The 12,038-nt window shown below is 44.3% G+C and overlaps 1 protein-coding gene across 2 annotated transcripts; it reads right to left on the minus strand.

Annotated features, from left to right (window-relative positions):
* Positions 1–2,088: 2,088 nt before the first annotated feature.
* Positions 2,089–11,082, minus strand: LOC127531973 (histone-lysine N-methyltransferase SETDB2-like). Of its 2 annotated transcripts, none has more exons than XM_051942746.1 (11): positions 10,564–11,082; positions 8,310–8,423; positions 8,141–8,242; positions 7,929–8,074; positions 5,267–5,530; positions 4,691–5,019; positions 3,714–4,131; positions 3,253–3,295; positions 2,996–3,138; positions 2,455–2,543; positions 2,089–2,318 (listed from the first exon to the last, which is right to left on the minus strand). In XM_051942746.1, the coding sequence occupies exons 1-11, from the start codon at positions 10,595–10,597 to the stop codon at positions 2,147–2,149; spliced, it is 1,854 nt and encodes a 617-aa protein (XP_051798706.1). In that variant the 5' UTR covers positions 10,598–11,082; the 3' UTR covers positions 2,089–2,146. The 2 variants fall into 2 exon arrangements, with proteins under 2 accessions (XP_051798706.1, XP_051798705.1); XM_051942745.1 differs by having other exon boundaries at positions 3,253–3,301.
* Between the last annotated feature and the right edge of the window lie 956 nt (positions 11,083–12,038).

Here is a 12,038-nt window from a genome sequence, read left to right on the forward strand (position 1 = left end):
CGGGTTCATTATTACACACAGATGAAAATATTCCACAAAAAACGGCCATAATCCAACCTTGGTCATCCAGACGAAACAAGCCAGTAAAATATTTTGTCCAAAACATGTCTTGAAGTCGGTATAAAATCCACGAATAGGTCGTTTTCAAGGAAATGCACCTCGTGATGCGCGTCCAATATTCCCTGTATTTCTCGTCATATTTTTATTTACAAATAGAATATTAGCGTTTTTTTTTTTTGTACTGAAAGTGGCTGGAATTGACTGCAGCTTATGATGTCTATAATTATCTGAAATGTTGAGGGCTAGCTACTTAACTTAGGCTAGTGCTAGCTGTGCTTCCCACAAAAAGTCAGGGGTCTTTCTACTCACACTGCTATTTTTAAACACTCCTAAACTCAATACTGAACAAACAAGTCTCCCTTCTCTCCTCCCTTTCGTTCTGCTAACTACTATGCTGTAATCAGCAGCATTGTCCTCATTATTGTTAGCACCTCATACCCTTGGGCCTCGGGTGGGTAGAGCTCATTTACAGGTATCTGACTCTTAGTTTTGATAATGCACATCTAACTAATATACATACACTACTTCCACTTGAAATTAAAAGGTGTAATGGCTCACCCCGTTAGCTTAACATTAGCTTAGCATAGCGGAGCTGGTGTAGCCGTATCTTACAAGGCATTTATCATTCTGACATTGACCTGTATGCACAAAAACATATAAATATAAGCATACCTCAAAGAAAACGTATGAGTCCAGGCTTTTATAAGTCTTCATCTTCTCCATTGTGTGGATGCCTGGGCTGTTGATAAGGTACTCGTAAATGGAGTGCCAATGAAGATCTGGACACTAGTAGGGTCGTTTTCCCATGAAACCAGAGGAATTTGGTACGGACATGACTGCAAACCAACCAGTTCTATTTTTTCTTTATACCGTAGCTTGGCTTTTGGCTCAAGATTTCCGAAATAATCACCAGACGTTTTTCTCCGGGTCAAAACCGCGTGGTTTCGGCGGTCAAATCATGGTTGCTAATGACTTTGTTGCCCCCTCTTAAAATGGCGGCGTGCGTTGCTAAGGAAGGTATGGTCACGTGTCCCCGACTCTGACGTCACTGCGAAAAGGTCTATTCGTGCGGGCGTATTCGTGCCGCTTTCGGTAAGTGGCGCTCTCTTTAGAAAGTGCTCTAAACTTACCGGAAGTGTAGGGCTGTATTCATGCGGGGATTATTCGTGCGGGTCGTATTCGTACAGCATCCGGCTGCAGACACATATTATTGACTCTGATTGGTCGGTAAGTGTTTATTTTCTTATCGGTGCTGCTGTTAATGTACTTTATATGAAGCTGTAGTGTCAGATATAATGTGTACCATGCACTCCAGATGTTGGTGGAGTTTATTTATGTGTGTGCTGACCAGGGAAGAGAGTTAGCATCCAGTAAATATTAGCTTTAATGTTAGCGATGCTAACCGAGCTAGCTGCTCAGTCTGATTAAAGCTAACGTAGCATTAAGCTAACGATGTTTGTGTTGAGTTTCATGTAAACAGCTGAAGTGTGTTGTGTTAGTGTACTGTGGTACATTTAGTTAATAAAACTGTTAGTTTGGTGAAATAAAAGCCGAATCTTCAGTCCCATGCGCTGAGCTTTCCAGTTGTATTTACTCGGTGTGGTTTAGACGTATGGATGCTGCTACATTAACGGAGGCTTTTAGTTTACATACTTCATTTTAGAAGTGATGCTGCTCCATGTGGTCGTACACAGCTGCCTCAATTCAAACTCCCTGATTATATGGAATCGATTTCACAGCTTTAAAATTTGCTAGATTTTTGAAGTGTAAAAATGCTTCACCAAATAAACTGAGTATATTACTGTTTCAGTTTTCTGAGTGTATAAAATAAAGGTTTATTTATTACAGTTTAAAGGTTTATTATAATATAAAGGTTTATTTTACATAATTTAAAGGTTTATTTAGCATAATATAAAAGTTGATTGTAGTTTAAAGGGTTATTCTTGCTGAAAACAGTTTAAACACTCGGTTCTGTTAAAGGAGGAACAAACATCCTGACAGCCTTTCAAAATAAAAGCACTGAACTCGTCTGATTTTACTGTTTATTACAAAGTTTGCTAATAAATCAGTGGTCTGGATATAAACCTCACTGAGCCTCCGTCTGAGCGTTGCAGACGTCACACAGCTTCTCCTGGATGGTGAACCTCTGTCTGCAGCCGTCAGCGCCGCACAGACAAACCGCTTCCTGTTGCCACGGCGACGAGGCGGGCGAGTCGGAGCCGTAGTCCCAGGTGAGCTCAGTGCCAGCCACCACCGCCCTGATAGACAGAGATAAACGGGTAAACCAGCAGCAGAGATCACCTGAAGATAGCTCCGCCTCCACCCTGATAGACACATTTATTACTGAACAGGTGAACCAGAGATCACCTGAAGATGGCTCCACCTCCTGCTCACCTGCTGGTGAAGAACGCCACGACAGGGAAGGAGGGGTCATGGGAATCCGTGAAGACGTTCTGCACGAACAGGTTGGGCTGGCAGCTGTGCTGTGGGCGGAGCCAAACATCCAAATATGGTCAGACAGGTGAGTGACATCACGACAGGATAAACAGGATAAAATAACAGGAAGAAAGAAATCAGGTTCAACCAGGATTAGAGATCCATGTGTCTGGGTTCTTGTTTATATTGCTCACGTTGATAATCAAAATAAAACGACAATAAACTACACATGGCGTCACGACTGTTTTATTCGTCTTGTTTGTTGCTGTTTGTTTTGTTCATGTTGTTGTTTTAGTTTGTTTGTTTTGTTCGTTGTTGTTGGTTGTTTATGTTGCCGTTTGTTTTGTTTATGTAGTTTATGTTGTTGTTTATGCTGCGGTTTGTTTTGTTAATGCTGTATATGGTCTCACGTTGATGAAGCGGCCCACGTTGCCCTCCCTGCTGCCATCATTAGTGTTGTTTGTTGTTGTTTATTTATGTTGTTTGTTTATGGTCTCACGTTGATGAAGCGGCCCACGTTGCCCTCCCTGCTGGCGTCGATCAGACACACGTCGTCCATCGTCCTCTTTAAGTCTTTCTGGATGTTCGTTGTCGTTCTGACCTGCAGCAACGTTGTCATGGAAACCTTCTGGTTCTGGTCACCTGACACACAGGAACCAATCAGGGCTGTTTATCGTCACTCTCGTCTTTAACTGAATGAAAACCAGAATTAAAGTGGATAATATTAACAACAAGTCTTTCTGTTTGTTTGTTTACCTGCTGAAGGAGGCGTCGGCTCGGCTCCTCCCACCAAAACCATCTGAAACTGACGACAAAAAAACCAGTAGCCTGGAGTCAGGACCACGAACCAGAAACCAGGAAGAGGACTACAAGAAAAACTACAAACTAAACCACCAGTAAAACTACAAACTAAACCACCAGTAAAACTACAAACTAAACCACCAGTAAAACTACAAACTAAACCACCAGTAAAACTACAAACTAAACCACCAGTAAAACTACAAATAAAACTAAAAGTAAAACTCAATGAGGAAACAAAGTTTTCTACCAGAACAAATAATTATTTTTAGGAAAAGTCGACAAAATAAAGAAACTTAAAATGTGAAACATATAAAAAGTAAAGAAATGTTCCAAAAAGAAGTCATTCTGTTGGTCTGCTCTGATTGGCTGCTGCAGGGCCTGCATGCTGCTGATTGGTCAGACAGACTCAGACACACCTTGTCCCGGTCCTGAGGCACGGCGGCGGCATCAGCATGTCTCTGGATGACGGGGACATGCAGCGGCAGTGAGGTGGGCGGGGATGTGGGTGGGGGCGGGGTCTCCAGCAGGTTGCTCCGCCCCTCCAACACCGGTGGGGCCAGCCACTCTGTCACCACCTCCACCTCGTCGTCCGATGGCAGGTCGGCCCGGGTCAGCTTGGGCGGTGGCGGCTCGGTGGGAGTGGGGACTCGCTGCAGCACCACGCCGGCGTAGACGCACACGAAGGTGCCGCGGTCCAGGTCGTCACGGCAACGGACACCCCAACCACGGTCCGGAGTCTGGAAGACCTGCAGCCGAACCCGGACCCCTCGCTGGACCAGCCGGTTCTGACAACGAGACCGGTCACAGCCACACCACGGACCGCATTCATAGAGCCTGGAGACAGGGAGGGTTACCATGGAAACACCATCACCACCATCATCATCATCACCAAAATCATCACCATCATGGTACATGGTCTGTATTTATAAAGCGCTTTACAGGATGTCACATTCACCCATTCACACACTGATGGAACCATCCTCATCATCACCTTCATCATCCTTAGCATCATCCTCATCATCACCATCACCTTCATCATCATCATCGTCATCTTCATCATCACCACCACCTTCATCATCACCTTCATCGTCATCTTCATCATCTTCATCATCATCACCACCTTCATCATCATCATCACCATCATCACCATCCTTAACATCATCCTTATCATCACCATCACCTTCATCCTCATCAACATCGTCATCTTCATCATCACCACCACCTTCATCATCATCATCATCACGTTCATCACCATCACCATCATCATCATCACCTTCATCATCATCACTATTACCTTCATCATCACCTTCATCATCATCATCATCATCACCTTCATCATCATCATCACCACCACCTTCATCATCATCAACAACCTTTACTCATTCTTCCTCACCCTGACAGCACTGGTTCCAGCAGCCTGTGGTGGTTGTAGTGGCGCCCCCCGGTGGTCATGGCGATGCAGGCGCAGCTGCTTGCATCGTTGCAGCCGTCTCGACAGTCGCAGCAGTCATGGAACAGCGCCGGGCCGCGGCTCAGGAAGCAGCCGTGTGGCCAGCGGTCCTTCCGGTACCTAAACTCTGCCGGCCGGACGCCACCGTCCCCGACGCAGAGCTCCACCGGCGTCGGCTCCGCCCCCCGGCTCAGGTCCTGCTCCGGGCGCCGAGGGCCCGCCATCGGGGGCGGGTCCAATCGGACGGCGGCGCTGAAGGTGAAGAAGTCCATCTGCAGCGAGAAAACGAAGGATTCTGGTTCTTATTCAAACATCTAAACTACAATATATTAATTCAACTATTTCTTAAATCTTTTCTGAAATAAATCATTAAACACATTCACTATATCTATATATATAAAACTTAAATAGTTGATGTGTAATAAATAACATTTGTCAAATGAAGTCAGTAAAAACATGTAATCTGGGGTCTGGGAGTACTCGAGTCCTTTCCCCAGTAACAGAGTATTTCCAGCTGACCTGCAGGACATCGTAGCTCTCTGTTGCCAACAGGAAACGCATCACGTCGTCATAGTTACGTAGACTCTGTCCACACGGTGCTTTGTAGATGACGTCCCAGTCGTATTGGTCGCCCTCGTCCTCGCTGGCTCCGCCCCCTCCTGGCGATGATAGCGGAACGGCACTCAGCCTTTTAAACCCACAGAGCAGCGGAACCTTCAGTGGGTTCTGACCCCAGAACGGAGGCGTGGACTGAGGCATGCTGGGTAAACTGGGAAGGCAGGTCTGGAGGAGAACAGGAGAAGAGGAGTTCCAGTTAGAACAGGACAAGAAGAGCTGCAGTTAGAACAGAAGAAGAGTTCCAGTTAGAACAGGAGAACAGAAGAAGAGTTCCAGTTAGAACAGGAGAACAGAAGAAGAGTTCCAGTTAGAACAGGAGAAGAAGAGTTCCAGTTAGAAAAGGAGAGGAAGAGTTCCAGTTAGAAAAGGAGAGGAAGAGTTCCAGTTAGAAAAGGAGAGGAAGAGTTCCAGTTAGAAAAGGAGAGGAAGAGTTCCAGTTAGAACGGGAGAAGAAGAGCTCCAGTTAGAACGGGAGAAGAAGAGCTCCAGTTAGAACGGGAGAAGAAGAGTTCCAGGTAGAACGGGAGAAGAAGAGTTCCAGTTAGAACGGGAGAAGAAGAGTTCCAGTTAGAACGGGAGAAGAAGAGTTCCAGTTAGAACGGGAGAAGAAGAGTTCCAGTTAGAACGAGAGAAGAAGAGTTCCAGTTAGAACGGGAGAAGAACAGCTGCAGTTAGAACAGAAGAAGAGTTCCAGTTAGAACAGGACAAGAAGAGCTGCAGTTAGAACAGAAGAAGGGTTCCAGTTAGAACAGGAGAACAGAAGAAGAGTTCCAGTTAGAACAGGAGAAGAAGAGTTCCAGTTAGAACAGGACAAGAAGAGTTCCAGTTAGAACAGGACAAGAAGAGTTCCAGTTAGAACAGGACAAGAAGAGTTCCAGTTAGAACAGGACAAGAAGAGTTCCAGTTAGAACAGGACAAGAAGAGTTCCAGTTAGAACAGGACAAGAAGAGCTCCAGTTAGAACGGGAGAAGAAGAGTTCCAGTAGAACGGGAGAAGAAGAGCTCCAGTTAGAACGGGAGAAGAAGAGCTCCAGTTAGAACGGGAGAAGAAGAGTTCCAGTTAGAACGGGAGAAGAAGAATTCCAGTAGAACGGGAGAAGAAGAGTTCCAGTTAGAACGGGAGAAGAAGAGTTCCAGTTAGAACAGGAGAAGAACAGCTGCAGTTAGAACAGAAGAAGAGTTCCAGTTAGAACAGGACAAGAAGAGCTGCAGTTAGAACAGAAGAAGGGTTCCAGTTAGAACAGGAGAACAGAAGAAGAGTTCCAGTTAGAACAGGAGAAGAAGAGTTCCAGTTAGAACAGGACAAGAAGAGTTCCAGTTAGAACAGGACAAGAAGAGCTCCAGTTAGAACGGGAGAAGAAGAGTTCCAGTAGAACGGGAGAAGAAGAGCTCCAGTTAGAACGGGAGAAGAAGAGCTCCAGTTAGAACGGGAGAAGAAGAACTCCAGTTAGAACGGGAGAAGAAGAGTTCCAGGTAGAACGGGAGAAGAAGAGTTCCAGTTAGAACGGGAGAAGAAGAGTTCCAGTTAGAACGGGAGAAGAAGAGTTCCAGGTAGAACGGGAGAAGAAGAGTTCCAGTTAGAACGGGAGAAGAAGAGTTCCAGTTAGAACGGGAGAAGAAGAGTTCCAGTTAGAACGGGAGAAGAAGAGTTCCAGTTAGAACAGGAGAAGAACAGCTGCAGTTAGAACAGAAGAAGAGTTCCAGTTAGAACAGGACAAGAAGAGCTGCAGTTAGAACAGAAGAAGGGTTCCAGTTAGAACAGGAGAACAGAAGAAGAGTTCCAGTTAGAACAGGAGAAGAAGAGTTCCAGTTAGAACGGGAGAAGAAGAGCTCCAGTTAGAACGGGAGAAGAAGAATTCCAGTAGAACGGGAGAAGAAGAGCTCCAGTTAGAACGGGAGAAGAAGAGCTCCAGTTAGAACGGGAGAAGAAGAGCTCCAGTTAGAACGGGAGAAGAAGAGCTCCAGTTAGAACGGGAGAAGAAGAGTTCCAGGTAGAACGGGAGAAGAAGAGTTCCAGTTAGAACGGGAGAAGAAGAATTCCAGTAGAACAGGAGAAGAAGAATTCCAGTAGAACAGAAGCAGAGTTCCAGTTAGAACGGGAGAAGAGTTCCAGTAGAACAGGAGAAGAAGACTTCCAGTAGAACAGGAGAAGAAGAGTTCCAGGTAGAACGGGAGAAGAAGAGTTCCAGTAGAACAGAAGCAGAGTTCCAGTTAGAACAGGAGAAGAAGAGTTCCAGTTAGAACAGGAGAAGAAGAGTTCCAGTTAGAACAGGAGAAGAAGAGCTCCAGGTAGAACGGGAGAAGAGGAGTTCCAGGTAGAACGGGAGAAGAAGAGTTCCAGTAGAACAGAAGCAGAGTTCCAGTTAGAACAGGAGAAGAAGAGTTCCAGGTAGAACGGGAGAAGAAGAGTTCCAGTTAGAACGGGAGAAGAAGAGTTCCAGTAGAACAGAAGAAGAAGAGTTCCAGTAGAACAGAAGAAGAAGAGTTCCAGTTAGAGCAGGAGAAGAACAGTTCCGGTTAGAAGAGGGGAACAGTTCCAGATAGAACAGTTCCAGGTGAGTCACCTTGCAGCAGGTGTGCAGCTGGTACTGCAGCTGTTCTGGCAGCAGAGGTGGCAGTAATTCGTCCTGGCCGGCAGGTGGCGCTGCAGAGCTTTGGGTTCCATCAGAGGCGGGGCTGTTGTGGGAGAACTGAGCCGGCAGCAGCTCATCTGTAGACGAGAACACAGTGAAACCGAGGCTCACCCGTGGCTGCTGCACCTTCAGACTGGTCCTACCTGAGCCGATGACCACCTGGACCACCGAGGAGTCCTGATCTGCTGGAGACGTCGAGGACGAACCCGCCAGACACTCCAACAGCCGCAGCGCCTGGACATACTCTGAAGAACAACACCAGTGTCACCACGGAAACACAATGCTAAAACCAGCAAGGAGACAGAGCCAAACCTTTGTCTGTGGCCGTGTGGGCCTTCAGAACCCTCTTCAGGTGGTCCACGTACACAAAGAACCCGTCAAACGCCTGGTCCACGTCCTCCTCAGCCCAGAACGTCTTTGCACGCTCTGAAAACAAAAACAACAAACCCAGAATTATTCTGTTAACAGGATCAACAAATCCAGGCTTTAACTAGCTCTATCCTGTTTTCTGGCTGGTTATGTTAACTTCAACCTGTTATCTGGCTGATTATGATAACTTTAACCTTAACCTGTTATCGATCCCCAAGGTTCGGTGCTTGGACCCCTCCTCTTCACAATTTACATGCTCCTCCTCGGTCAAATCATTCGCCACCATGGACTTAACTTTCACTGCTATGCCGACGATACCCAACTTTACGTTTCCTCTAAATCCATCACCCCCATCATCCTTTCCACCATAACCAACTGCCTATCTGATAAGAAAACCTGGATGGACAACTTTCTAAAACTTAACACCAACAAAACAGAACTTCTTATCGGACCCAAATCTCTTCTCCCCTCTGCTCAGAATTTCACACTGCTAATTGACGGTCATCATGTCACCCCCTCCCCCTCTGTACGCAACCTCGGCGTCATCATGGACCCCACCCTCTCCTTCCAATCACATATCAAACACGTCACCAAAACGTCTTTTCACCTCCGCAACATTGCACGTCTCCGCCCCTCACTCTCCCTCACCACTGCTGAAATACTCATTCATGCCTTCATTATCTCCAGACCTGACTACTGCAATAGCCTTCTCTTTGGTCTTCCCTTCACTCAACTGCAAAAATTACAATATATCCAGAATTCTGCTGCTCGCCTTCTTACCCACACCCACTCCAGGGAGCACATCACCCCCATCCTCAAACAGCTTCACTGGCTCCCGGTTCCATACCGTATCCATTTCAAACTTCTCCTCCTCACGTACAAGTCCCTCCATAACCTGGCCCTTTCTTACCTCTCTGACCTCCTCCAACACCACCGACCCTCCCGTCACCTTCGCTCTGCACACTCAAACCTCCTGATGCCCATCATCCGTACTAAGCACCGGACTTTGGGGGACCAAGCCTTCGAAGCCGCTGCCCCCCAACTCTGGAATTCACTTCCACCTCCCATCCGCAACTCTGACTCACTTTCGACATTCAAAACTCTTCTAAAAATTCAGTAGTTTGATCTGGCTTTTGCTTAATTTTTTCCCCCTGTCTATTATCTGACTGGTTATGTCAACTTTAACCTGTTATCTGACTGTTTATTTTAACTTTAACCTGTTATCTGACTGATTATGTTAACTTTAACCTGTCATTTGACTGGTTATGTTAACTTTAACCTGTTATCTGACTGGTTATGTGAACTTTAACCTGTCATCTGACTGTTTATTTAACTTTAACCTGTTATCTGACTGGTTATGTTAACTTTAACCTGTTATCTGACTGGTTATGTTAACTTTAACCTGTCATCTGACTGGTTATGATAACTTTAACCTGTTGTCTGACTGGTCATGTTAACTTTAACCTGTTATCTGGCTGGTTATGATAACTTTAACCTGTTATCTGGCTGGTTATGATAACTTTAACCTGTTATCTGACTGGTTATGATAACTTTAACCTGTTATCTGGCTGATTATGATAACTTTAACCTGTCATCTGACTGGTTATGTTAACTTTAACCTGTTATCTGACTGTTTATTTTAACTTTAACCTGTTATCTGACTGGTTATGTTAACTTTAACCTGTCATCTGACTGTTTATTTTAACTTTAACCTGTTATCTGACTGGTTATGTTAACTTTAACCTGTCATCTGGCTGGTTATGATAACTTTAACCTGTTATCTGGCTGGTTATGATAACTTTAACCTGTTATCTGGCTGGTTATGATAACTTTAACCTGTTATCTGACTGGTTATGATAACTTTAACCTGTTATCTGGCTGATTATGATAACTTTAACCTGTTATCTGACTGGTTATGTTAACTTTAACCTGTTATCTGACTGGTTATTTTCACTTTAACCTGTTATCTTACTGGTTATGTTAACTTTAACCTGTTATGCGACTGGTTATACTAACTTTAACTAACCTTAACCTGTTATCTGACTGTTTATGTTAACGTTAACCTGTTATCTAGCTGGCTATGTTAACCTTAACCTGTTATCTGACTGGTTATGTTAACTTTAACCTGTTTTCTGACTGGTTATGTTAACTTTAATTACATCTAACCGGTTAACTGTAAACTGTTAGTGATTCTTACCGACTTGTGTCTCCGGTAACTCTGCCGTTTCCATCCCAGACTGACCGTTAGCATCCAGCTAGCTTAACACCGCGCTAACAACAGAAGCACCGGAGCTCACCGGTACCGGTACCGGACAGACTGTTCAGTGGTACCAGAGGCACTTTAACGGGAGATAATGAAGCACTAAGCAGCTCCGGTAGTTAGAGTAGCCTCCGTGTTAATTCATTCAATAGCCGTGGAGCTAACAGCTAGCCGCTCCGAGCTAACGGCTAACAGCTAACGGCAAACAGCAGGTTCTACCGACATGAATTGACTGCGGAGCAACGATTAAAAACACAATTCAGTAATTGGCAGTTTAGTTGAAGCTAATTATCTGCTAACAGTCATAATCTGCTCTGAACTGATTTATCCTTCGCTTCACAATGGTCCATAGCGGCCGCCGTAGTGTCAGTAGGATTTTTACATCCGACAAATGTCTGTCAGGCTTTAAGAAGATAAACGTATTTTACACTAAAAAACTAAAGGTAGCCTTTGTGTCTCTCATCTTTGTGATAGTTTCATGACCCTTTTCAATTTATTAAAACACCATAAAGGTTTGAGTGTTCAAATAAATCTCGTTTTATACAGAGGCGGGCTGCCTGACAGTTTAGACTGTGGGAGGCAAGAACAATAACTTCAACAGACTTCGCTTTCTGCATTGAGCTCCTTCGGCCTCCGTAGCGCCGGTTTAGTGTGAAATAAACACAACACCGTAAAATAAATACACCACCAGAATGAATGAAGCTCCGACAGTCCACAGAAACACACGCTTGGTATAACCGGAACCGTTATTTAGCCTGTCATGCTAACGTTAGCACTTCCTGTCGTTTTGTAACGATGTCGTAACAGCAATGACGTAACTGAAGCAGAGCGAGCAGAGAGCAGACCGGTAAGGACGTTTAACTCTGTTTATTCTTTAAAAACAGCTAACAGTACTTTTAAATTACTGTATTTATTTATTAAAACTGACGTAACTGAAGCAGAGAGCACACAGGTGAGGACGTTTAACTCTGTTTGTTCTTTAAAAATAGCTAACGTTGAAATTACTGTAGTTATTTATTAAAACTGGTGTAACTGAAGCAGAAAGCACACAGGTGAGGACGTTTAACTCTGTTTATTTAAAAAAAAAAACAGCTAACAGGACGTTTAAATTACTGTATTTATTCCTTACTATGTACTGTTTTTATTAAATTAATATTTGACTTACTGGCTTTATTCTCTCATATCTGCCGCTGATAGGACATTTAACTGTGTTTATTCATTGATATCAGCTGGAAAATAACAGGACATTGACCATTAACTAATTAATTAATTTATTTATTTATTTGTTTGTTTACTAACTTATTACTTATTTATTTACTCATTTATATTGGACTTACTGTATTTATTTATTTAATTATTAACATTTAAATCACTGTATTTATTTAGTTAGTTATTTATAATTAACTGACTGC

This window comes from Acanthochromis polyacanthus, chromosome 22, assembly GCF_021347895.1.
Source record: "Acanthochromis polyacanthus isolate Apoly-LR-REF ecotype Palm Island chromosome 22, KAUST_Apoly_ChrSc, whole genome shotgun sequence".
Lineage (NCBI taxonomy): Eukaryota > Metazoa > Chordata > Actinopteri > Pomacentridae > Acanthochromis > Acanthochromis polyacanthus.